At 32.1% G+C, this 27,225-nt stretch overlaps 2 protein-coding genes across 2 annotated transcripts; both read left to right on the forward strand.

The window, feature by feature from the left end:
* Positions 1-295: 295 nt before the first annotated feature.
* LOC126780863 (sorting nexin-20) lies at positions 296-5,851 on the forward strand. The gene is made up of 5 exons (XM_050505526.1): positions 296-357; positions 449-676; positions 985-1,206; positions 1,355-1,548; positions 2,275-5,851. The coding sequence occupies exons 2-5, from the start codon at positions 452-454 to the stop codon at positions 2,399-2,401; spliced, it is 768 nt and encodes a 255-aa protein (XP_050361483.1). The 5' UTR covers positions 296-357; positions 449-451; the 3' UTR covers positions 2,402-5,851.
* A 5,352-nt stretch (positions 5,852-11,203) lies between these two features.
* Positions 11,204-11,894, forward strand: LOC126780871 (uncharacterized). The gene is made up of 2 exons (XM_050505535.1): positions 11,204-11,439; positions 11,669-11,894. The coding sequence occupies exons 1-2, from the start codon at positions 11,204-11,206 to the stop codon at positions 11,892-11,894; spliced, it is 462 nt and encodes a 153-aa protein (XP_050361492.1).
* Positions 11,895-27,225: the final 15,331 nt, after the last annotated feature.

A 27,225-nucleotide genomic window follows, 5' to 3' on the forward strand; every position in this document is an offset into this window, starting at 1 on the left:
TAGTTACATTACTTTCATACGACATGGCAATTGTAATCAAAAGTAAGCAATGGTTAATCCATGTTTTAGATATTTACTGCTATACTCTATTATTTCTATTCATATAATCTATAAAAAAATCAGAGAACCGAATAATTTCTGGCTAACAATTATTAGTTCACAGATTATATCGCTAATGTAACAGATGAAAAAAATATGAAAAGAATTTGCATCTAAAATATTCTTGACAATTGACAATTGACATTGACATCTGACATTTGTAATCAAATTTCTTTGTTATGATTGTCGATTGTCATTTATCAATTGTCACTGCATTGATGCAGTCATAATTAGTTCGACAATCAACATTTATTTAAAGTATGTGTTTTTAGAGATTTTAATATTATTAAGACTTTTTTTATTAAATCCGATTTGATTGATTAGTAAACTTCATTGAAATAAATTATAGGGAATGTTGAAGTTTGAAATAGTGTCTTCTCGGACAGTGGAGGGCGTCGACAAAGAGAAAAAATATGTAGCGTATATGTTACAAGTTAGACAGGATGCTACCGAGTCACGAGTTTTCGATCCAGACCCAGCAAATGTAGAGAGAAGATACACCCATTTTCTTGATTTGTACAATGGCTTGAAGAAAGAGTATCCAGCTTTATTACATACCATTTCATTTCCGCGGAAGGTATGACTCATTATTTTTAGTAAACAAAACTTTGTTTGCTTTGTGTTACAGCGATGCTAAACATACAAATTGAGCCATGTATAAATTAGCAATTATACATTTGAGTTGATGACATTTACAAAGAATTAGAAATGTATGTTTAATTTAATTTGTCTAATACAATTTCAATACCATAACTCTTTTTAGACCTTATTGCCCTCGGAATAGAGCTATGTTTTGTTCATCTACAACTTGTATATAATTTTCTAAGATGTTCTAGTAAGTACCTTGTAACCTAAATATGGTCAGTGATAAGTCCTTTATTGCAGATAGTTGTTGGTAACTTCGCCCCAAATTTAATATCAACTAGATGTGCTGCATTTGAGTCATTACTACATTTAATAGCAAATGAGTCACGTCTGAGGAATGCCCCCGCAGCTATTGCATTCTTTCAAGATATAGAATTGAAAGAAGCAAGGAAACTAATTGAGGATGGGAAATTTGACCAAGCCTTGTCTTTATTAGAAACAAGCTTTAAATTACTAAATAAGGTATGTTGCTGTTAGCTGCATTTTTTTAATGAATTTTTATTATAATTTTTTTTTTTCATGTATTTAATTTGATAGTAATGTGTTGATCTAACAGGCTGTTACTGTTAATATGCAGGATACATGTTATTATTAACCCATTTCTTCACAGGTATACACAGATAGATCACGAGTAGTCTTAAGTGTTCTATGCAGAATAGTTGCATGTGCAGGATCCAGTGGTGGAGCTTTGGCAGGCCCTGTGGAAAAATGGGCTCAATTAGCACTTAGACGATACGAAGCAGTTAGTGACTCGGACTTACTACTCATTTATATACCACTATTGCACACATGCATTTCTATATGGTAAATAAAGTTATTGTTACATTACTTGGTCATAATAATTAAAACTATGTTCATTATTTTTTTTAAACAAAGACACATCCTGTGGTTTTACATAATTTATTAATATAATACAATTGATAAGTGATTCACTCAATTCAGTGTAGATGACGGAATTATAATCCGTACTGACATCAATTAACATGAACTATTACTACATATTTAACAGTGTTTTCAATACAACAATTATTTACATTTATTACATTACATAACTATTTACATTATTATTTACATATATATAATATTTACAATTAAATATTTTGCAGTTGAAATCTTATAATATATAGATGAAAAGGTTTTTTTTTAAATTAACTTAGTATCTTTAATTTAAAGTTTTATATTAGACATGATGATGTGCCCTGTTTTATTACCCATTATTCTTACAATTTCACATGACAACATTTTCGGATTATTTCGTTAATTTTTATGCTTACATTTGACACTATGTTTCTATTCGCTATATAAAACAACGACAATAATGTAGCAATGCAATTTTATTTCTTAATTATTTTATTGATTTAATCTAGAGATAGTAGGCGGTTTATGATATTGCAAATCATAATAACTACCTACAACAGGTTGGAGGATGCCTGCTATTTTTTTTAAACATTTTTAAGTATGTCACTTCCTCAATTATGTATAATATATTTTATATGTAAAATTGATACAACATAAAATTATCTATTTCAGGGAAACCCTGGGTCGTGATAAATCAAGGTTGGTTGAAGAGTTGAACTCACTTCGTAAAAATGGAATGAAAGTTGATTCTGTGCCAAGCCTTATGGAAGCTGTTGACAGTTTGGATGCAACTAATTAATATTGTTTTAAGAGATACTTTGAATGCTTTAACAAATTCTTGAAATGGTCTTTTAAATAGCCACTAAGAATATGATAATATTTAATATTATTTAAGCATATTACTTTTGAGTTAAGTATATTTATGCAGACTAGTATTTTGTAAATTTAAATTATCCTTAGTTTAAGTATAAAAATCTGCTAATATTTTTATAGTTGTTTTTAGTTGACCTTTATTTCAATTAATTTGTACCTGCATTTTTATTTTTTGCTTTATTTATGAACTTAAACATTTAAAAACAATGTTTTTACCTGAAATGACCATGATTGATCTGCAATCGATCTTATTTCTTTTTTTATTAACTAAGATAAAATTGTATTGTAAACCATTTAATGATTACATTATTAGTCAATGTTACACTTTATTAAGTATATCATTCTATAGTTTTTAATTACTATTTTATGATAAAATTAAACACGCTATATTGCATATCGCAAAGCTGTACTTTGGGATGACTTTTGTTAAAAAAGATAATTTGTAAATTCAGTCTAGTTTATTCAAAGCTTATCTATTTCATATTAAATTTGTATAAACTGCTGCTTTCTTGACATTACTATTAAAATTATTAAACATTTGCTAACACTGAGTATAATGACATTGAGAGTGTTTACTGGCATATTTCAAAGAGCAATTGTCACAAGTATTATTTATTTTTATATTATTAGCTTTATCTGTGTTCAAAATCATGTTATTGTACATTGAAAACAGGTATAAATTTTTAAAGCTCGTAATCAATTTGATAAGATATAAACAGTATTCAGTTTTTTAATCATAATAGAAGCTATCATAGTGTTTTGTGCAAGACTCCAGTATGTTGATTTTTACTTGACAACTCAATTTCTATAATCTGTCATAACTATTATTTTTTAAAATTAATTTTATATCCCGGCATTTACACGTATAAATATTTGTCATGTAAAATTCGTATTTTCTAGTAATGTCACATTTTGTGTCTTTCGATATGCAATATTGTTTTATATAGACATTAACTTAAGTAGACAGCTTAAAAGTCGTTAAAAACGGCTGCTTGTTGACTTGTCATTATTAATTCAAATTAATGTAAACGGATAACAGATGGCGCTATTGTCACTTAACCTTTCTTTAAATTCCATCACTAATTACTCAGATGTTTGAAATGTAGCCTAGTTCATTCGAAGTAGAGATAAACAAGCCTTAGTTTTTATTATTCCATTCGATTTGCTAATAGCTCTGCTATAATATAGCACTACATTTATTATTACAAACAGTTCTTGATTCATGATATATCTTTATTTTAGATTATTCCACATAACTACTTATATTCACTGTGTTATAAAACGCATTCATTAATCCGTTTTTTTTTTCGGAATCTGTAATGAATACCATAGATTATTATTTAAGAAAACAAGACCAATAGTAGATGACAGCACATCAATTCATTGACAAAGTTGTTTGTCTGGTGGTAGGACTTTGTACTGGTGGTAGGGCTTTGTGCAAGCTCGCCTGGGTAGGTACCACCCACTCATCAGATATTCTACCGCAAAACAGCAATACTTGATATTGTTGTGTTCCGGTTTGAAGGGTGAGTGAGCCAGTGTAATTACAGGCACAAGGGACATAAAATCTTAGTTCCCAAGGTTGGTGGCGCATTGGCTATAAGCGATGGTTGACATTTCTTACAATGCCAATGTCTAAGGGCGTTTGGTGACCACTTACCATCAGGTGGCCCATATGCTCGTCCTCCTTCCTATTCTATAAAAAAAAAAGTTTACCTCTGCTGCGATTGGATTGCTTTTTGTAGTTGTTTTTATGCATTGGCTACTATTTCACGGCGATTCGCATTTCTTTATCCTATTTTAAAATTTAAGTGACATATTTTACATTTGAAAAGGCAAAAAATATGTCACGCAATATTAACTAAACAGCTAGATGAAATAATTCGCCTAATAAATAAAATGTGCCTAACTTAGTATTAAATTGAATTGGAGCATAATTATTAAATTGTGATATTTGCTGGTCTCGTATTGTATATAAAATTTTACAAAACGTTTGATATCCGTTCGTAGAAGGATGTTTAGTGAAATGTGATTATATTAACATTGAAAAGTTTAAATAAGTGCTTTCAATAAACAGTAATATTAGTTCTAAACAACTTAATTATATGATTATATATAATATCTCGTCTTATTATCAAAATATAATGTTATATGCAATTATCGGATATTATATATTTTTTGCTGGTTCGTTTAAAAAAAACTTTTCGAATACGTCAATTAGGCTTCTATTAGTGAGAATATTATATCGTTATAACCACAGATAAAAGGATGGACTGCTTTCTATAGATCTGTCAAGTAAATCATCGGAAAAATATTGGAGGCAAAGCAATAGTGCGGACTGGTTGGCCGCGCATTCACTTTGTCTCCCAGAAAACTGCATATTTTTTAAGAGTATTGGCCAGTTCAGTCTTTATACCCGTTGTAATACGTCATGTTCGATGATATCGGAAAAATAATAAATGTAAAGTTAGTTATAAAGATGTTTACAATATATTGTCTAGTCTAGTTATCATTATGTATTTAAACTTAGTGATTTTCTTAATAAGTATTTAATTTAACGTATCAGAAGGGAGTTGAAAAATCTGTTAAAAAACCGACAACGCCAGGTCCTTAATAGGAGATGATTTAATTTGGAGCGGGACATATTTAAATTGTGAGATAAATTCGTAATTTGGATTGAATTATTACAAAATATTACATCAATTGATAATATTATCTATATGTTATTGTAATATGCGAAAGTTATTTATATAAATGAAAGTTTCTTCAACATTTGCATGAAGTTTTCTAACACATCGCTATCATTTTATAACGACTACTGCCACTAGCGGCAGTAGTCGTATCGGATAAATGTTTAAAAACAATATAAAAGATGCATTACAACGCATAATAATACAATATTTAAAGAAACCAAAATGAGCCTTTTTTGCTTTAAAACCACAGTGTAAGATAGAACGCTACATATAATTGCTTTTTGTATTTGCATTACTTTTGTCTATGCGTTTCAATATATACTACGGTAAAACTTACGGTGTAATGTATAAACGTCGTTTAGCATTCCAATTTCAAATTAATAAGTCATTATCGTAGATACGTCATTGTTTTTTTTTTGTGGTGGTGAAGCGGTATTCCTATTGCTTAATAATATTAGATTAGTGAAAAAAAATCAAGTATATTATTTAGGTCTTTTAACAACATGTTAATTTAATACTTATACTCGATAGCTTTATCATTATAATCTTAATAATAATAATTAAATGTATTCGTAAGTAAAATTATTTAATTTAGAAATCGGTTATTGTTTTCTATGATATTATCTTATTAATTAAGGTGACTGATATTTTGTACATTTGTAGCCATAATAAATACAATATATTTGAAAATGTGTTTATTTTGTATGTAACAGAAAATTACTTTGACGATGTGAAGCTAAACTCGGAGCAGGTAATAATAAATTCGAAATTTCATATTCAACTTAAAATTGTGCCGGCTATCTGGCTATAAAATAGATGTTTTGAATATTATTTTTGCTGAAAATTAAACAAATTTAGTATGGCAGAATGATTACCAGGGCGATAACAGGGTGATTACTTAGATAAATCTCTTAGGTACAGTTCACAGAAATCAAGGTGTTTAGTGTGTTTATGTTCGTGAACGTTTTGTATATTGGTACCCACAAATTATGATAATAAATGCATGCAGATGATTTTAGTTTGAAGCCTCATTGCATATTAAAATTAGATCATTAAGTTGAGTCAGTACTTATTATATTTAAAAAAGGATAAACCGTACCTAATTAGGTTATTAAAAAATAAGGTAAGGTAAATTGCTCCTGTTTTTTTTTCTCAACTTACAAAAGATGAAATGTCAACTTATAAAGATTCTACATTCTTAATTAAATTTTTGGAAGTAGGCTATATAGTATGTTAATAAAAATAATGTCCTCCAGATCGATTTCAGCCACGGCGGCCAATCTCAAGACAGATCAGCCTACTGCGCAGTGTCTATTATAGTATACAAGTAATAATGTCCTCCAGACTGATTTCGGCTACGGCGGCCAATCTCAAGAGAGATTAGCCAACTACGCAAGAGATATTAAAGTGCACAAGTATATGAGGAGTATACACACTTCCAACTTCCAGATTCTCGACTGGAACGAGCAGTTGACTGCCTCGTTGGTTTAATGGCTACATGTAAGGCCGCATGCCCGGAAGTCCTGGGTTCAAATCCCAGGTCGGGCCAATAAAACGTTATAGAGTTTTCTGCCGAAAATACTCATATTTTTTTAAGAAACAGGTTAATATCTCGACGAAGCAGAAAGAAATTTGTCGATCCAGGCGGTTTATATGATATTTAATATAAACAAATCCCTCTTAAATTAATAATCCCGTTAATGATCCTAAACTTAAAGGATGAAAACAGCTACTGTATTATATCCGTGAAAGACAAATAATATTCTGTCAGTGAATTTACACGTAGTGAGTAGTATATCTATTCTATAGAATAGAGGTTTACTTGTGCCTTGTATAGTTTCCTCCAAACAAAATATTTACATTCCGATTGACAACGTAAATAACAGATATGTTAAAGTATTGTAAAACCAGGATACAAATTTAATTTGGCATACATACGTAGATTGGGCAATGGTATTCCATTTTTCAGTTCAGTTTATAACTTAATTATTATTAACAATTACTAATTTAGTAACAGCCTGGGAATGTCCCACTGCTGAGCTAAGTCCTACTCTCCTTTTTTGAGGAGAAGGTTTGGAGCCTCTTCCACTAAGCTGCTCAAATGCGGGTTGTTGGAATACACATGTGGCAGAATTTCAGTGCAATTAGACACATGCTTTCCGGTTTCCTCACGATGTTTTCCTTCACCGTCAAGCAGGAGATGAATTATAAATACAAATTAACCACATGAAAATTCAGTGGCCGGATTTGAACCCACGATCATTGTTTAGATCTTGTTCCGCTGTGTTGCTTCAAGGCAGATCGGTGAATACGAATAGATACAGATGTTAATTTCATCCGATACATGCAGGAGTCCTCGTGCTCACCTTGATCTCCTAAGATTAGCAATAATAAAAAAATAAACGTAATATGATAGCTCAGTCAAATATGAAAGCTCACTCACTAGACCATAGCGCCTCTGCATAGATTGATTCTGATGAAAATACTTGTAATAGAATCTACAATTATCGTCTGTCTCGAGGTCCTTGGCTTAATCCTCTGCTACCGGCTCGGAGTTTAGAAGTTGGCAATGTTTAACTAACCGAGTATCTGAAAGCTCGTAAAAGCACGTCATGTTTAGTATAGGTTTTTTTATATAGTTTAATGTATAACTTAAAATAGTTATAAATCAAAGATTAAAATATTTTACATTAGTTCGCTTTAAATCCCGTTTTTCCATATATTATTTAAAAAGTTAATTAATAACAGCTTTTTGTATAATATTACTTCGGTATTAGTATTATTTATACAACGGCTTAATAAATGTTGTTTCAAATTCACCAACAATGCTGATAGGAATATTTATAAATAATTTTATTTTACATTACCAAGATACAGGTTTATCGCCTAGTTTGGATGTCAATAAAATAATTTTGTGTATTATTTTTATAATCAGCCTAGCAAAAAACTATGTACCTAGTTTTATAAAAAAGAATTACTTAGTAAATCGTTAAATTACGTAGTTAAAATGGTACTATACTCGTAAGGCTTTGTTTTCATAATAAATTATTATAGTTATTTGTAAAAAGTTACAACAATTTCACGCTGAAATGAATTTATTCCATTCCAATAAATATTCCATTAAATAGTTTCTGTAACAATTGCTATGTATCAAATCAACTGCTTTTGTTAAGTTGTCCTCCAGCCAGTGAAAATCTGATGTGACTAAGAAAAAATGATTGCATATACTTATATAGTATAGTTTTAAATATTTTTTTTGCAATTTCCTACATTTCTTGTCTTATAAGTATTAGGCTTTGAAAATGTGGCAGTGGCAAGTTTTTCTATACCTCTACGTGTATGCAAAATATCACGACGTGAAAGCGTAACAAACAATCAAATAAACTCATTTTCGCAATTATAATATTAGTAAGAATTTATTGCGGTGTGTGCGAAACGTTGCTAGAATTGTGTAAATAAGAATCAAACTTAACGGACGATCAAAAAGTTTTGAAGCTCAATAATTACTGATATACCTATCAGTGGCTCTTCAAGTTACTATTACGATAGTCAACTATGATTATTAAATTGTAACACTGAGATCACTATCATCAAGATAATAGGTTTAACTCGGAACAAAGACATAAACAAAGTTTGCTCTAATGTGGTTTACCTTGCTCGTGTAAGTTACCTGTCCGTAATCTGGTGTGTTTAGAGGCCAGCTTATAAAGCTGTAGATCCCGGAATCCTGGGTTCCAACTCCGGATGGGGCTAGTAAAAAGTAATTGGGTTTTTCTATCGAGATATCCGGAGATTCCAAGGCAGTATTTACTTGCACTTGTGATTGCGCACCCACTTGGGCACTTTAATATGTGCCGTTGTTGAGTCTCTCTTGAGAATGGTCGCTGTGTCCGTAATCGGTTCACAGGACATCATCATCATCATCAACATATTAATATAGCACGTATTTATAGAAGGCATCTCAAATGCATATAAAAAAATCAAATGAAATGAAAAGTAATACTATATTGTTAGATCTTAAATCAGATACTAATGAATCCTATAAAATTTGATAGCTATTTATTTTCATGTTTTTTTCGTTACAGATTGACTAAAATTATTTTGCAAATCCAAAAGTCTTGAAAATATAGCTTTATCTCAAAAAAAGACACCAATGATATGATTTTTGTTTATGTCGTTTTTTCATAAGTAAATACACAATGTATTTACTTACACAATGTATTTTTATATATAAGTAAATACTATTATATATATATAGTACTATTTATATATATAGTAATGTAATGTTTGCTACCTATCCCCACCTTTCCAATAACCAAAACTTAAAAATTATCGACACATTAAAAAAATTAATATTACTGTTTTTAAATTCCACTTATACAAAGATTATTATTAAATTAAAAATATATCATTAAAATGCGTAAGTAGCAATGATTACAGATTCGATGAGTCGATGTCATAAAGCCGATATATTAACTAAATTGTTAAGGGATTCACCAAAACAATTTTCCCTTCATAAAGTTAATGAATTCGGCTCAAATCACCCTTTGTAATGATTATGATATGCGGTCCCTTCGATCGACGTTTGATTACACGGTAATTTCGATCGGCTAATGCACTTATTAATTCACGTATCGATTCAGTGCGAAAAGCATATGGAAGCTTAAAGCCCCAATATCAACGATATTATCCTGTTAAATAATTTTTGTTCAACCTGCCTTGTTCCGTTTTGGATTTCATTAATTTTTTTCAAGGTGGAAATTGAAATTAGCAATATCTAAATTGTAGGTCTCTTGTTATTTGATTTAATTAGACTTGTTTCTTGAAACAAAATGTGCATATAAAAATGTAAAATAATATTAAATTACAGTTTCAATTAGAATATTTAAGTATTGTTTAAATTTAACTGTTTTAAAATTAAACTGAATAGTAGTATTTATTGGTAGTTGGTTTTCATTTTCTTTCATAAGTAATACAGCTGGAGTGTGTGCATCATATCTGCTTATCAAACTGGCATCATATTTTATCGAAACAGCAAGTACGGGGAAAGTTCTTAAGAAGCAACTTTGTTTTAAGCGCGGCTGGTAACAGCTATAAATCGGTCGTGCAGATTTACGAGGGTGCTCTGCAAATCGGTTTATATTTTCGATAAATAAAATTGGCGCGCGTTTTGCGAGGTAAGCAGAGGCAGTTAGGAACGCGTCGCCGCTGCCGCCAGCTGCCGCGCTCACATAAACCCGACTACCCTCGCGTTTTCTTGCTGACAATTTTTTCCTGCTCCGGTCATTACGCAGCTGGGCCCGAGACAAAACGGCGAATCGTTTAAGCCCTCTCCAGAGACCGTCCAATTTTATTGTGTGTACCTAGTCGAAATTGATATGCCGTGCGAGTGCCGGCTAGCGTCACATGTTGAAGGAAAACAGCCTTGCGCGCGCTCATTTGTTAACTTAACTTCAGCACAATGCGAAATAAAAATGGTATGAGTGAGAACAATCATAATCTAAGCACTGATGACACTTTAATAGACTAAGGATATTTTAACTGATACTGGGACTAGTTTTATTTTAATTAATATTCAATGACTTTATTAATATATCCTAACAAATATTATAAATGCGAATCTGACTTTGTTTGTTTGTATTGCTTTCATGCCTAAACCACTAAACCGATTTTAAAAATTCTTTCACCAATGGAAAGCTACATTATCAGCAAATAACATAGGCTATATTTTATCCCTGTACTCCCGATGGAACGGGAACTACGCGGGTAAAACCGCGGGTAAAAGCTTGTAAAATATAAGTCGTAAGTGTATTTATATAATTTATTACATAATATTATATAAATGGTTAAAATTTAAATATAAATATTTTTTTTAATATTGTTTTTAATTCCTTTATACCTTCTGGTAAAACTCGACCAATCTCTTTTGTAGCTCTACATTGCTAACATAATCTGTGCTCACTACACAGAACTAAATTGCATAAAACAGAATAAGTGACACTTAAATTCTTTCCAAATGTTTCAGTGTAAAAGTAATGTCTTCTAATAGAAACGATTGCGATGCGGTATCAGTAGTCGTGGCTTTAGTAGTATTTGCTCTGCCACTAACACACTTGGTGCCAGGTTTTTCAGTATGGAATGTTCTTCCAAAAGTCCGCATAACGCGTTTTCATATCTTCGACTACTATTTCTCGTGGCAACAGCTTAACTTCGCTGTGATAACGGTGCTTGTACTTTTTTTCTGTTTCTACCTTGAAATAAGGAAACGCGCGTAAGTTTTCATAAAAATAAAATTCTTATAAAATATAGAAAATGATAAAATTAGTGGACTAATGTGACGTCATATAATATCCCAAAATGAGTTTGAATTTATCTTTTCATATTTAGAGAACAACATAATATTTATTTTATATTATAAGATTTTATAAGGCATACTTGAATAAAGAATATTTAAGTATTGTTATAATAATTTAGCGAGTACCTTTTCTTTATTTTTTTAGATTAGATGAAATGGTGGAAAATGTGTTAACCGTGCGTCAAGCTACGGATGTTGCGATGAAGGAAGAAAGAGATCGGCAGGCGGCGGCGGTGAAAGCGTGTGTGCAGCTCCTGGACACCTCTGCGGAACACTACGAGAACCTGACCCTTTTGCGAGATGAGCTTCGCAAGAGGGAGAAAACGCTTCATCATCCTCCAATTATTGAGTTATCTTCTTCTGAAATGTAAAATTTGAGTTAATATATTTTTGAAGAGGTTTTGCAAAATGTATTTTTATTTGTTCAAATATTAATTGAGTTGTAAACTTGATATTTACATCTTGTGTTAAGTATAGTCAATTTTGTTTTTTTAAAATAGCTAGTTTCCGGGCGTTACCCTATATCCGTTTTTGTATCCGTGACAACGTGTATATACAATTTCATGATCGTTTTAGTAATTAAAAAGTGAAATCGAAACAAACACATTTTTGCAATTATCATATTAGTAAGTACAATTGGAAGGATCTATACCTATTTTTAAGACAGTCCCTATTATAGTTCTAATAGAAAATTCAAAGCCAACACGTATATACCTACTGCTAAATTAGAAAATAATGTTACTACTTCTACAATTATCGTTTGAGTATATTTTGAAAAAGAAAATTTAAATGTTATTTCTTTAAAAAAAAGGTTTCACAATACCTAATTACCGAAAGCTTTCATACGTTTTTGTTTTTGTTTAACGCTAGACATGTTCATTAGACCAACCGACGCCGTTCTCGTGGGACATTGTTGACGCGAAAAAACCAATCTGGAGCTAGCAATTACGTCAAATGACCTAATTAGACGTCGTGCTTGCTTTACTTAGTTACTCGTTGAAAAATATTGTGTTTTTCACCTCCCATTCATTACTATTTCTATTATCACTATTGTTAATTATTGTAACTCTTAATGTAACATTTTATTTTATTTGCAAGTTAGAGTAACTACTGAGTTTACTATATCTATATATATTTGTAGAACCTACAAAGAATGAAACGATACGGCTTCGAACCGGTTATTAACCTATATAAATTTAATTATTCTATATGAATTTAATTTTATCATGTAAAGTTACGCAAGAGTGATTTTACACAAAGCTCAAATACTAATTAAATGAATGCGTATTTATTTTAGTTCGACGGTATTTTTTTCGCATTATACCTATATAGACGTGGCTCTACTGTTATTATAATGTAGACATACTTAGTTATTCATTTTATTTATTTTTTACTTTATGGTCCAACCAATACAACACTGTATTGTTTTTTGCCGTTGATAGACGCCCTCAAGTTTCTCATTAGTTTAATCCAAATCAACGTATCATATACTAAAGTTTGTCTATATTTTTCATTTTTTTTTTAAACTTAATTATGATAATAATCATTTTTGTTCTTTCTTCATTAAATATCGATAAATAGATCTGACTTCTTAAGTGTCCTATAGCGAAGAGTTTATCAGTTAGAATAAATTTCATTTCATTACAATTCAAAAGTCTTTTAAATTTAGCCTCGCGAATGGAATCACAGTAGCTTTGATACGGCTCGACACGAATGTACGTCACTTAACATCGCAAGGTGAACACGCCCCTCTTTTTTTCATTTAAGACGAATCCGCCGGGAGCGGATCAGGCGCTTGCAAAAATAAATAAAACTGTTATTGAGATAAGCATCTGCGGCGCGGCTTTCGCTAAGTCCCGCTGTGTCGCGCTGAGCAATGCACTGAGATATGTCCGGATTACGGCGCGCCGCAGCCTCGAGTTTCCTTCAAATCTGCCGCTTTTCTACCAAGTTTACAGCTGAAACCGCTTAGTCTCCACCAAGATGACAATTTAAAACTGAAATGAATGTTTCACTCTCTGTTTTTCCATGACATAATTCCTATTATTATTGTTATAAATTTATCTGTCGTGTTATTATATAAAACATTTGTATCAAACATATTAAATGTAAAGTTATGAGTTTTTTTCAACATTTATGTTAAAGGGACGACTTAACTTGATATCAGAATTTTTACTTTTTAAAAGAAAGTAAAGTTTTTTACATTGATTGTAATTTGCTATTTCTACTAATTCTATGACATAAATCTATGATTAGCTGGTGTAAGCAGTAAATACTGGTCTTAGAATATCTCGAAGACATTTGAAGGAAAAGTAAACGCACGTATTACTGTCGCGTACTGCGATATAAGATTGGTCGGCACCTGCGGCCACCTGGCCCGGATTAATTTCTCATCAGCTCTAGCTCCGGGGAAATAATGAAGATTCGAGAAAAATACTACGAGTCCGGATTGTCTCCGCTTGATTAATAAACTCCGCATAGCTCTTTGCATTTACGTCCGAGATTAATGTAAGTTTTAGATAAATAATTCTGTCTATTATTTTTAATAAAACTTGAAATAGACTTTAAAGCCCCGTATATTGTATTTTTTATTTTCTGCAATACAAGCAATTGAGCTACTTTAGCTTAAGTGGTCACTTTTGCTCCCATTAGCATTGAAAGAGGGTATACCTATTTTTTATAATGCCAATGCACTGCGAACCATGGGATCTCAGTTGTATCTAAAATGTGATTAGATAACTCAACCGTAACAAAGCAATGGGAATCGTACGCCTTGATATAAGTTGCCAAAAAAACCTTTTGAATGTATGCTGACAAGCCTGTACGAAATCCTTCCATTAGTGGCCAAGTTCAATAAAATACCATTTTTGGCCTCCAACAATATTGTAATTCCGTATTTATAATAAGAACAATATAAACATTGTATAAAAATTGAATGATTCAATTTTTGTAAAATAGTATAATTCTGTACGAGAATTAGATTATTTTTTACTTTTTTTTTATATAATAGGAAGGCGGACGAGCATATGGACCACCTGATGGTAAGTGGTCACCAAACGCCCTTAGACATTGGCATTGTAAGAAATGTAAGCAATCGCTTGCATAGCCAATGCGCCACCAACCTTGGGAACTAAGATGTTATGTCCCTTGTGCCTGTAATTACACTGGCTCACTCACCCTTCAAACCGAAACACAACAATATCAAGTATTGCTGTTTTGCGGTAGAATATCTTATGAGTGGGTGGTACCTACCCAGACGAGCTTGCACAAGGCCCTACCACCAGTAAAAACTTTGGTATAAAAATTATTTACAGAAACAGTAACAGCCTGTTAATGTCTCACTGCCAGGCTTAGCCCTCCTCTCTCTTTTGAGGACAAGGTTTGGAGCTTATTCTACCACGCTGCTCCAATGTGGGTTGGTAGAATACATAAATATGTGGCAGTATTTCAATGAAATTAGACACATGCAGGTTTCCTCACGATGTTTTCCTTCACCGTCAAGCACGAGATGAATTATAATCACAAATTAAGCACATGAAAATTCAGTGGTGCTTGCCCGGGCTTGAACCCACGATCATCGGTTAAGATTCATGTGTTCCAACCACTGGGCCATCTCGGCTATTTGAAAAAAAATTGAATTACATTTTAAGGAAGTTAAAAATTATTTAACTTCCTTAAAATGTAATCCAATTTCTGGCATGTAATAATTCACCATGATTTCTCATTTTATAATTATGTTCGTATTACAAAAATAGACGGAATATAAATGATATTGGACCCTTTCCGTTATTTAAGGTTCAATCGTTTTAATAATTCTTTAATGATGAATTTAAAATATGTTTTAACGTTCTTTTTCAAAATTTGATTTTAAACGGTGACATTTTGACCGCAAAGTCACGAAAGCGGCATACGATAGTTTCCTCAGCCGCAAGATGGCCGCAAGCATCTGTCGGTTTGTCGCTCTTTCCAATTAAATGACTACTATATTAAAATTATGAATTACTTAGTGTATTATTATGATTGCGGTTCATGTTCCTTCACGCGAACACTTTCGTTTCGACCAAAATTGCCTCGAGACATGTAAAATGTTGGTAGAATTTTTTAAATATTTTATAACTTTGTATTCGTTCTTTTTTCGGTGAAATTGTAAATTTTTAGTTCCATCACTAATTAATCTTGATGGTCCGGTGGTTTGAACAATCAACAATCCAATCGTGAATTTTAACCGAAGAGACCAGGTTTCAACCCGAGCAAGCAGAACTGATATCTGATACTGAGCTTATTGTGATATGAAAAGTGAATACGAAATTCTAACATATGTATATTGTGTATCATAAAACACGCATTGGAGCCGCGTCGCCAAATGAGCTCCAAGTCTTCTCCTCTAAAAGAGAAGGTGCCCAGCAGTGGGACATTTACAGCTGTTTACTTTACTACTATTCACTAATAATGTCGCTACATAAATAAGAAAAAACTTATAATAGTGAGCGTTTTATATAATTTCATTACTGTTGTTTTTATTGAGGATGCACTTTGTCATGTTTTAATTAAAATAAAGTAGCTAAGAAGATAATTTAAAACGTAAGTTAATTAAAATATAATATTATTACCTCCCGTCTAGGCTAAAAACCTGAAGCGCATAGCTAATAATCTAAGAAGGTCCATTTCTATTCATAAATTTAAATTGTCTTTTGAGCCTTCACTCAAAATTATTTATGTCAGTATTTATTGTATTAACATAAATTGGACATGAGTTATTTTATTGGCCTGAATGCGTCAAGTACCTCCGTTGGACAAAGGTTGTGATAGTAATTCTGATTTGTCATAGATCGTAAAGACAGCGTTTGTTTATTACACCGTAGAAATATAATCTTTCGATTTACAACACAACATCTTTATTGGTAGTTTTTTGAATAACTTTCAACATTTCCAACGTGAATAATAATCGGGGAGACGGACCAAATTATTTTATACAAGATAAATAGACTTAATAATATAAAGAGTAAATATTTAAAATTATAGTCAAAATACTCAGCTAATGTAAAATATTTTAATTCAAGTATTACGGAATATATATTTTTAAACACGTATATTCATAATATTAAATTCTAATTTCGATTTATATACACTTTTTCTGTTTCCCTGACAACGTGTATGCAAAATCTCACGATGATCGATTGAGTAGTTAAGACGGGAAAGCGTAACAAACAAACAAACTCACTTTCGCATTTATAACATTAGTAAGATCTGCCGTTGCTGAACTTATTTCAATATAAAAAAGGTCGTTCATTATCTAAATATAATTAAGCGTAATCCACAAAATAATAATAAGACATATAATTAAATCTGTTATATATAAAATACAAAACTTGTATACATTTTTATTCATAAAACATTATACTGCAATGACTACAAAAAGTTAAGTAAAAATTTCTGCTTCTAATTTAAATGAATATTCAATTAATAATTACATGCTTAATTAATTCAATGGCTTAAGTGCATGTTAAATAATTATAATATTACTTTGAATAATTAACTTAAACTCTAAAATTACATAATATAAAATAAAGCGCAAGGAGTTTGTTATGTTAGAAAGCGATCTACTAGTCTCATTAGAAAAAAATATTTTTGCGTTAGAAAGCCCATTTATTTAGTAAAATACATAACATTACGCTACGAGCCACGGGAACAGAGAAGTATCGTTTAACACGTGAAATCGCGCGGAGCAGCTAGTCTTTATAATAAAAGTAATAATTTTAAAGTTTCCTTTCAGCTATATCAGCAGATGTGGTCCATACTTGTGACTGTGAGAGTAAGTAATAAATTAATAAAGTCCTGGAAGTCATCTGTCCCGCATGCACAAGTCGTTTGTCCACAATCACTGGTCACCTTTATTGTTTAAGCATTAATGATAGGCAATATTCGGATTATGAGATCTTGATATTTGAAATGAGAAATACTAAATTATTATTATTATTATTTATTGGTAATTTTATAGTAACTGATGTATTTGTAACGACACACACATTTGTTTATTAATTTATTAACTGAAACGTAATATTTGTTAGTTGAGCTTATAAATAATGCATCTGTCAAAAATGTTTGTAATTAGGTACACTTTCTATGTTGATTAATCTAATTAAAAATAACTTAAAATAAGTTATGGTTTTTCAGAGTTTTCTATGTAGGTATTATTGTTTTTCTGTTTTCTTTGAGTACATTGTGGAAACTTTTAAATTAGTTCATATTTTATATTTAATTGATATGTAAGCTATATCTTTCAATCAAATAAATAAACAGGGTAAATAGAATCGTGTCTAGATATGTGTGGGAATAGCGACCTAGTAAAAACCTTCAAGTATCACGATTATTTGGTCGAACTAGGAAATCTATGAGTACCAATGTTTGAGCACATAGTGGGCGCGTAGAATGGACCGAACGGCAGGGGGCCGGCGTTCAACGCGATACTGTGATTTAATTTAATAATCGCATTTCAAATATAATAGACCATGAAATCTATGGCATTTATATTAAAAAATCTAATAAACTTTTTTATTTCAATTGTCTTTAATGTTTTCGTATCAAAAGAACAGTAAGTTTTGCATTTTATAAATAACTACAATACTTAGCGTAAGTACAATTTTATTGAAATTAAATATAAAACTTATTATACGGATAATTCGCTGATTTTGGTTGTTTCTACTTTGGTTTTACCAAACGCTACAGACACGGTAACATTATAGAATAATTTCTTTTTAAGAGTAATTTTAAGCAGGTTGATCTACGATATCGGCAGTTTCGATGTCAGGCCGCAGCACGTACACCGTGTGACCGAGAAGCTTAATTAGCCGTGTTGTTGGTCATTAAAAAAATAAAATAAAAACGGTTTAAAAAGTGTGGTCAAAGACAAATGGTCAAATACATCTATAATTCTTACTAGATAAATTAATAAAAGGCTTGCTTTTTTTCCTCACGCACAACAATTTAGCTTTCGACGTAATAGATTTAGGAGGCACAGCGGCCATCGCTCATTTTAAATACAATTTAAAATCTTATCCCGTTTTATGGAAACACAGACAAAGCTAACAACGTTAATCATTCTATAATGTCCTAACACTGAAGTGCCCCTATTTTATTTGAAATGTTAACGATATAGCAACGATACTCACGCTTGGCTTTAAGCCTTTTCATCTGTCAAGTTTTAACAGCTATGGAATTGGGTTATAATTTACGATTTTATCTCGCACACACCATAGGGGCTGCGGTCAGTGTGGTCATTGAAAAACGTGAAACAGTATAATGGTCAACTTCGACCGCCCGCTACGGACACACCCGGCCTGTTATGACTTGCCAAAATAGAGCTGTAATAGTCAGAGATGCCCGCGTAACTTGCGCGTAATTTAGAGCGATCTCGTAACGACCGCTCGGGGCTGGTGTCGTTTGTCCAACGGGCGCCTCTCCCGCTGTATTTAAGCTGCCGGGGGTGATTCAGATTCACTTTTGTTGGTCAGTTTGTGACTCTATTATTATCGTTCACGTTTGCAGTTAATAGCTCGTGTTTACCAACAGGGGCGTATTGAATTGAAAGTGAATAGAGATGTTATAATGATATATTATAAGAGCGATGTAGTCGATATGCTAAGCCCGCCAACGAGATTGATACTGGCAGCGGACGCTGGGCCTGACAAATAGTTAGTTCAGCGGAGGCGTCGCTCGGCGTCTTACCATAAATAAGGATTACGCTCGTGACCACGTAGTCTTGCGGAGTGGACGCAGGACAGCCTTTGTGACGTTGCTATACCGCACTAGTCTCGTGTCAAATAATCCTGCCACCATAGTTTGTTACGAGACTACGTCTTGATTATATATATAAATTTTCGGTACAATAAGAAGTGGATAAGCTGAGTTGCGAGAATTTGCGTTATTTCGGCGCCTATATCTCGAATTACAAGTTGAAGGACGGGTATCAAGTTCGACGCGAGAAGCGCTAAGCCAAAGCGGTTTTAGGCTCAGTGGTGTTTGAATTGCGAGTGCGCCGCGGCTTACCGGCTCAGGGCGAGAGCAGGGAAACGCGACGAAATACGCATTAAATCCCTGTTTCGCTTATCTTGATGTCTATATAAGTCTATGTGAACTTCTACAAAATAACAACTTTGCTAAAGTTGATTGAATTTTAGAACCTCGGTCGTTGATGTACATTAGGGCGGGAGCGGATAAATGAAAAAAGTATAAATATATAATACAAATAAACAGTTCAAGTATAAAGTAAGCATTGGTCTATGTATTTCAAGTACTTTTGATTTAAATATTTTCCTGATATTTTTGAGATTGAGTTGAGGTGTGATGACTGGTTTTATTAAACACGTTTGAATGATGTATGATTATGTTTATAATGAAGCTACCATTATTACATGAACGCATCGTTACTCCAAGTATAACAGTCTCTTAGATTACCTACGTAAATAAGTAAAAACAAAAACAAAACAAGAATCATAACTTTATTATATTGGCATGATGCCTATTCACAATGGTGGGTACTTGATTTATAAAGACTTCGTATTTCGTTATTTATAATTCTACTAAAAAATTGTCACTTTATCGCAATCGAATCGAAGCGTGATCGTTGCCGTTTTTCCGTTTTCCTATTATTTCATTTAATTATCGACTATTGTTATAAGTTTTTGACTCAACGGTATATGTTAACATCATATCGGTTCGGTTCCGATTCGAATAAATACAGTTGATTCAAAGTTGGATCGGAATTGAATCGGGAACGTATCGTAATCGTTATAAACTAGTAGAAATCGGCCCCAGTATTGCTTGATACGTAATAATGTGCTCTACTAAAAAAACGGCACTATTATAATTGTTTAAGAATAACGTACCTTCGAATAAAAATAATATAAATCAATATATATTTATCTAAAGAATATAAATAATAATCTACGAGCTTACTTGTAAATACTTCTTAGCGTTTGTTTAGTTAAGTGATTTATCTCTTTCTGTCATTATTAATTTGACATTCGAAAGAAGAAAACGCAGCATTGTTATGAAATCACGTGCTAAACAATATTTATAAGTAAGATCGCCATACATCACTAGTTTTAACGATTAAACGAAAGCAAAGACATCGTTACGCAAAATTCAGTGCTCACCGCCTTCGCTTATTTTGTCTGGCATAACCCTTACTTCCATGTTTAGATGTTGTTTAGACTTACGACAGTTTCGTAAGTCACATTAACTCACTAATAGTTAGGTATTGGAGCGTGGGCTCGTGTATTTGTTAAGTAGATTGTAAATTCACGCGCTCAGTTAATTCGAATGGGTTGAGTTTCGGTAATCTTGAATTACTGATGTTAATCTCATTAGCTAGAGTGGATCATCTGTAGCCGTCTAGCAGATTGATATGAAGAAATTTTATTTATGATCGGATGTTTCAGTTGATGTTATTGTCTAGAAGGCCGGTCCTTAATTAGTTGTCATAGTGTTATCTCGTGAAATCTCCAATTATATACATGTTCTGGTGGGGTCCAAGGATTACTCGATGGTTAGTCTTCTCACGTCGTACCCGATTCAATTAGAGCGACCCATCCATGCTCATATTGCTTTATTACTATCCATGAATACGCTGCTATAAATATTTATATTATTACATTATTGTGACTTTGTAGATGGTTTCTCTATCTATGGCTCTTTATAGTATGATCGTAATTCATACATATATGTTTTAAATTAAACCTGCGACTTGTTACGAAATTAGATGTCATAAAATGCATAGCATAACGTGACTGAAATAAGTTTAATTGGGAAAAAACAATATTATAAAAAATTAAAAAGTATTATTATACGAAAGGGTTACATTATGTTACCGCAACATCATGAATTCGTTACTTTTTAAATCGTTTAATCATAGATCTACATAATAATGTGAAACGAGACTTCCCGTTCATACGACAACTTGATTGATGTGCCCTCGTAGATTTATTTACCGGAAAAGTAACACAACATGCGTTCGCAAAGCCTACAAAATAAAAATGACCCCTGTTCTACCTTTGTTTTATTTTTCATGCGGACCTTTCATAATTAGCGTTATAAATTATAAAATGATAATACTGGTAGGGCCATCTTGTGAAATGCTTAATACCGCGCGTCGGGGGGCGCCGCACGCCGCTGGCGACCGTGTGTCAATCACTCTCCTGGATGTAGAACAATTCGTATTTCGAAAAAGAATAAAAAATGCCTATCACTTTTATTTTCTGTCTCTCTTAAACAGTAAAAGGAAATGAAGGAGGGAAAGGGAGGTATTATAAAATCGGTCTTGTGGTAACATCTGTGTGCTTTTATAATAGACGCTTACGTAGGCTTCTTTTCGGGGATCGAGCCCGGTGGGATCGCTTTAACATGATTGATCTGTTTATTTAGCATTTTAAAGGAACATTTTTACGGTTGCTTGTCAACTTAATAACAAAGTGTTTTATATAGAAACACGTTAAGTTCGGTTTTATTGATAGGTCCTTTTGGCTTATACGTTTCTTGAGGTGCGGTTGACGTATATGTATAAATTAATTCGTAATGATTTACTTAATATTATTAGTATCTTTGCATGAGATTTTATAACGCGAGTATTTGTCAAGCTTATTGAGTATAGCCTCAGAAATTATAATTTCTACTTTAATATTTTCGCATTTAATTCAAAAATTTTTTAGGCTTAGGCTTTATTATATATGCATGAGTTTATGTGGTTGAATGCGCTGATCTTAAGAACAAGCAGCTCTATTATAAAACATTTTTTTTGCGTAAGTTAAACGATACAAAAGAATATAAAGTTTATAACTTCCATTTCGATTATAGCAGTCGAAATGGTCTTGTATAAAATATGTTAAAAAATAGTAAATATTCATATATTATTTTAGAAGCTAATTCTTATTTTTCTATTATTAGATACTTAAAATATTTGAACTAATACGTGTAGTGCTTATGAAAAAGTACACTTAACATCCGTTAAGTGCACATTTAAATCCAAGGTATCCCACCTTACTTAAAAGGTTCTTAAAATAATATTTTTTTCATTTGTAGTGGCGCCATTGAAGTGCTGAGCAATAGTTAGACGACATACCGGCAAAGTACGGGTTTTCCTTTGTATCTCCGACGGGTGCAGAGCTACTTACACAAGATAAAGTTATCACAAATTGACAGACGCATGTTCAAAGCCCATTAAAATATACCACGTTCAAGAGTAACAATTAAACAGCCATAAAATATCATAATAGAAATTATTGTTTATAACTTGTATTAGACTAATTTAAATGGCAACATTTATTGTGTTGTAGTATCTGGATTCTGAATCTGGTAGGGATTAATAATATATTGAACTATATTACTTGTGTAACTGACAAGTTTAAAGTGAATATTTACAATTATAAAATTATTCAATTACCTAAATTATTATAATTTATTTAATTGAATATTTTTTTATCATATAGTTTATTGTATAAGTTATCTTCTTGGCGGCGACTTTTACAGAAAAACTTTTATATTATTATTTAACGAAATTTATACCACACACAAAATATGACTGAAAGATTTGATTTTGTTTCTGGTGCTTAGGAACAAACGGATCTGAACCCTAATTTTTTTTATAGAATAGGAAGGCGGACGAGCATATGGGCCACCTGATGGTAAGTGGTCACCAACGCCCATAGACATTGGCATTGTAAGAAATGTTAACCATCGCTTACATCACCAATGCGTCACCAACATTGGGAACTAAGATGTTATGTCCCTTGTGCCTATAATTACACTGGCCCACTCACCCTTCAAACCGGAACACAACAACACCAAGTACTGCTGTTATGCAGTAGAATATCTGATGAGTGGGTGGTACCTACCCAGACGAGAAATAAAATTTTTATATTCTTAGCTTCAGCAGATGGAACCTCAGTTAATACGTTGACATAACTTATCATAATTTTTTTGCCATTACCTATCGTTTTTATTTGGGGTCGGCGTAATGCTTTATTGCACTGCAAGAAAATAACTAGCAGACGTTTGAACGATCGTCTATCAATGGACTCAAATCTTCTGGGGCATTTTCTTTTCGGCCTAATGTCTCGCCAACATGACTTTTGTTGAGTTAAGGTATTGATGTATAAACTAAACACAAAAATCATAACAACATAGTTCCCTCTTACGACATTAATTATACATTATAATATCTACAATTAATATTTTGATATAGTTCATTTCATTTAAACTACGATTACATTTATAAAAAACGCATTGCGCTCGTTAAGTCATTAAATGATCGACAAAAAACGGGAGTGCTCCTGCGCAGCCGCTTATCGGAAGCAATTACACGTCGCTTTATTAATTTTCATAACTACCCTGAAGTTCAAAGCATGCCGCGGCGGCACACGCCGCGTCCCAAGTGATAAACGTCACATCGCGATCTCCTTGTGTTTAGATTCTTCACTGTTATCTAAAAATATACTTCGAACTTATTTAAGTAAATATTAAAAAATACTACTAAAACTGCATTAATTACTATTTTTTTTTAATTTCTATAGCCCACAAAAAAGCCGACGTTCTGGTAATTTTAGGCCGTTTAAATGTTACAAAAATAGGTAGTGTTTTTGAATTTCCTAACCTATACCTTAAATATAGGCTGTCATATCATCATACCTCTTTTTCTTAAAAAGTTAAAAAGTTAAAGTAACAGCCTGTAAATGTCCCACTGCTGGGCTAAGGCCTCCTCTCCCTATTTGAGGAGAAGGTTTGGAGCTTATTCCACCGCGCTGCTCCAATGCGGGTTGGTGGAATACACATGTGGCAGAATTTTGATGAAATTAGACACATGCAGGTTTCCTCACGATGTTTTCCTTCACCGAAAAGCACGAGATGAATTATAAACAGAAATTAAGCACATGAAAATTCAGAGGTGCTTGCCCGGGTTTGAACCCACGTTCATCGGTTAAGATTCACGCGTTCTTACCACTGGGCCATCTCGACTTCATTTTTCTTAAACATTTTACTAATTTAGCAACAACTTATTAAGTATTTTAAAGCAACTTTGTAGCCTACTTAGAACACTAAATATATATTATATACCTGTAACAAAAGCATATCAGGATCATATCACTAGATATTATAAAACAAAGTTACCCGCGACTGTCTATCTGGACGCGATAAATTAAAAACTACTAAACAGATTTTGATACGGTATTTACCAATGGACAGAGTGATTCATAAGGAAGGTTTAGTTTAATAATTAATATAAGTTTCGTGTTAATTGGTTGAAATATCACGATTATTGTTGAAAATGTCGGAAGAAATCATGCTGACTGGGAGCTTTACTGGCGTGCGCAGCGTAAACCAATACATATACAGTGTATTACGATATGAACGTTTTATATAGATTATTCTACGCATGCAAAGTCTAGACGGGTAGCTAGTACGTATTAAAAACGCATATGCTCAATTATACATGATATCATAAGAAAAGGGAAAATGGTAACATGGTTATATATTATTTCTGTTATTTATAAACCGGTTTCGAATTTTGCACAATCTTTTGGACTTTTAGTGCTGGTGATATAATTTAATCTAAATGTTAAAAGGTCAAATAAAAGTTACATGTGCATTTTTTCATTTAGAAGTAAAATACTGTAACTAACTAGCAGACGTTTGAACGATCGTCTATCAATGAACTCAAATCTTCTGGGGCATTTTCTTATATATATTATTTCTGTTATTTATAAACCGGTTTCGAATTTTGCACAATCTTTTGGACTTTTGGTGCTGGTGATATAATTTAATCTAAATGTTAAAAGGTCAAATAAAAGTTACATGTGCATTTTTTCATTTAGAAGTAAAATACTGTAACTAACTAGCAGACGTTTGAACGATCGTCTATCAATGAACTCAAATCTTCTGGGGCATTTTCTTATATATATTATTTCTGTTATTTATAAACCGGTTTCGAATTTTGCACAATCTTTTGGACTTTTAGTGCTGGTTATATAATTTAATCTAAATGTTAAAAGGTCAAATAAAAGTTACATGTGCATTTTTTCATTTAGAAGTAAAATACTGTAACTAACTAGCAGACGTTTGAACGATCGTCTATCAATGAACTCAAATCTTCTGGGGCATTTTCTTATATATATTATTTCTGTTATTTATAAACCGGTTTCGAATTTTGCACAATCTTTTGGACTTTTAGTGCTGGTGATATAATTTAATCTAAATGTTAAAAGGTCAAATAAAAGTTACATGTGCATTTTTTCATTTAGAAGTAAAATACTGTAACTATACTTTGTTACCATTAAGCCTAATATATTTAGCTATAAACTGTCAGAGACCGACGAAAAACGAATTAACAAAAAATTTAAAAAACTAATACTACTAATAGTAATTATGTATTGCGTTAGATTAATTAACCTTAAATATTTACAATAATTCGTGATTATAATTCATCTCGTGCTTGACGGTGAAGGAAAACATCGTGAGGAAACCTGCATGTGTCTAATTTCATTGAAATTCTGCCACATGTGTATTCTAACAACCCGCATTCGAGCAGCGTGGTGGAATAAGCTCCAAACCTTCTCCTCAAAAGGGAAAGGAGGCCTTAGCCCAGCAGTGGGACATTAACAGGCTATAACCATTTACAATAAGATTATTATAAAATTATTAAGCGTTTCAATAAGATTTTTAATGGAGGAATGTTGAATTTCTTTAACTAAAGTGAAACAGGAAAATGTAATAACAATTTATGTTTTTCTTAGTCGATTTTTTTTCCTGTAACTTAGACCGCAGTGTCTGCTACTGTTTACCGCTCGAGGCTCTTGAAGATGTTTAAACATCACTCAGTGCACAAGCATCTTTGATCTTTGACGACACTTTAAATTTGGTGTATTTTTAAACTGTTTGTTTGTAAATTCTGATTAATTTGTTATTATGTAATGTATGCTCTAGGAATTTGTCAATTACCGTTTTGATCTAACGCGTATTTCATTTATTTGTTTACAGTTGAGGAAATTTATATATTTTCCTTTTATTACATTTCCAATAAGGCGTAATATTATAAGCCGTAGTTTATAAATGACCCGTAAGTGCTCGATATTATTATTTGTCGGTATTGCTTATGTTTTGTGGCTATGTCGACATGTCCGTTCGATAGTAATGAGTTCGTAGTACTCCTTAAGCATATCATAGTATATGATAAATATATGTATACAGCTAATTTATGTGCTTATAATTATAATAGTTAATTTCAATAATCGATCATACTTTTGTTGTCATATAAAATATAACAGTAGACAAATACAGAAAGAAAATTAAGATTAATCGATGTTTTTATCTATACTTATATATAGCTGGAGAGTTTTTATGTTTGAACACGCTAATCCCAGAATCGTATGATTCGATTTAAAAAAATCATATAAATTCACATTACGGCTCAAAAGTATTATCTGCTAAGCTGTAACCAAGTATGCGAAGCGAAGCGAAGTGTTACATACTTTTTCTACATTATGTATGTGGTTTCAAATTGGTATTTGGCTAATGAGGCCCACTTGATTATTTACCGACTATGTGTACGAATTAGGTAAGTTCGTATATTTAAATATTCTTAATCCGCAAGTCATATCTGTTATCATGCACACATACAACAATTTGTAATTGATGGTTTAAATAAAGTTTTAC

This window comes from Nymphalis io, chromosome 3 (assembly GCF_905147045.1).
Source record: "Nymphalis io chromosome 3, ilAglIoxx1.1, whole genome shotgun sequence".
NCBI classification, from domain to species: Eukaryota; Metazoa; Arthropoda; class Insecta; order Lepidoptera; family Nymphalidae; genus Nymphalis; species Nymphalis io.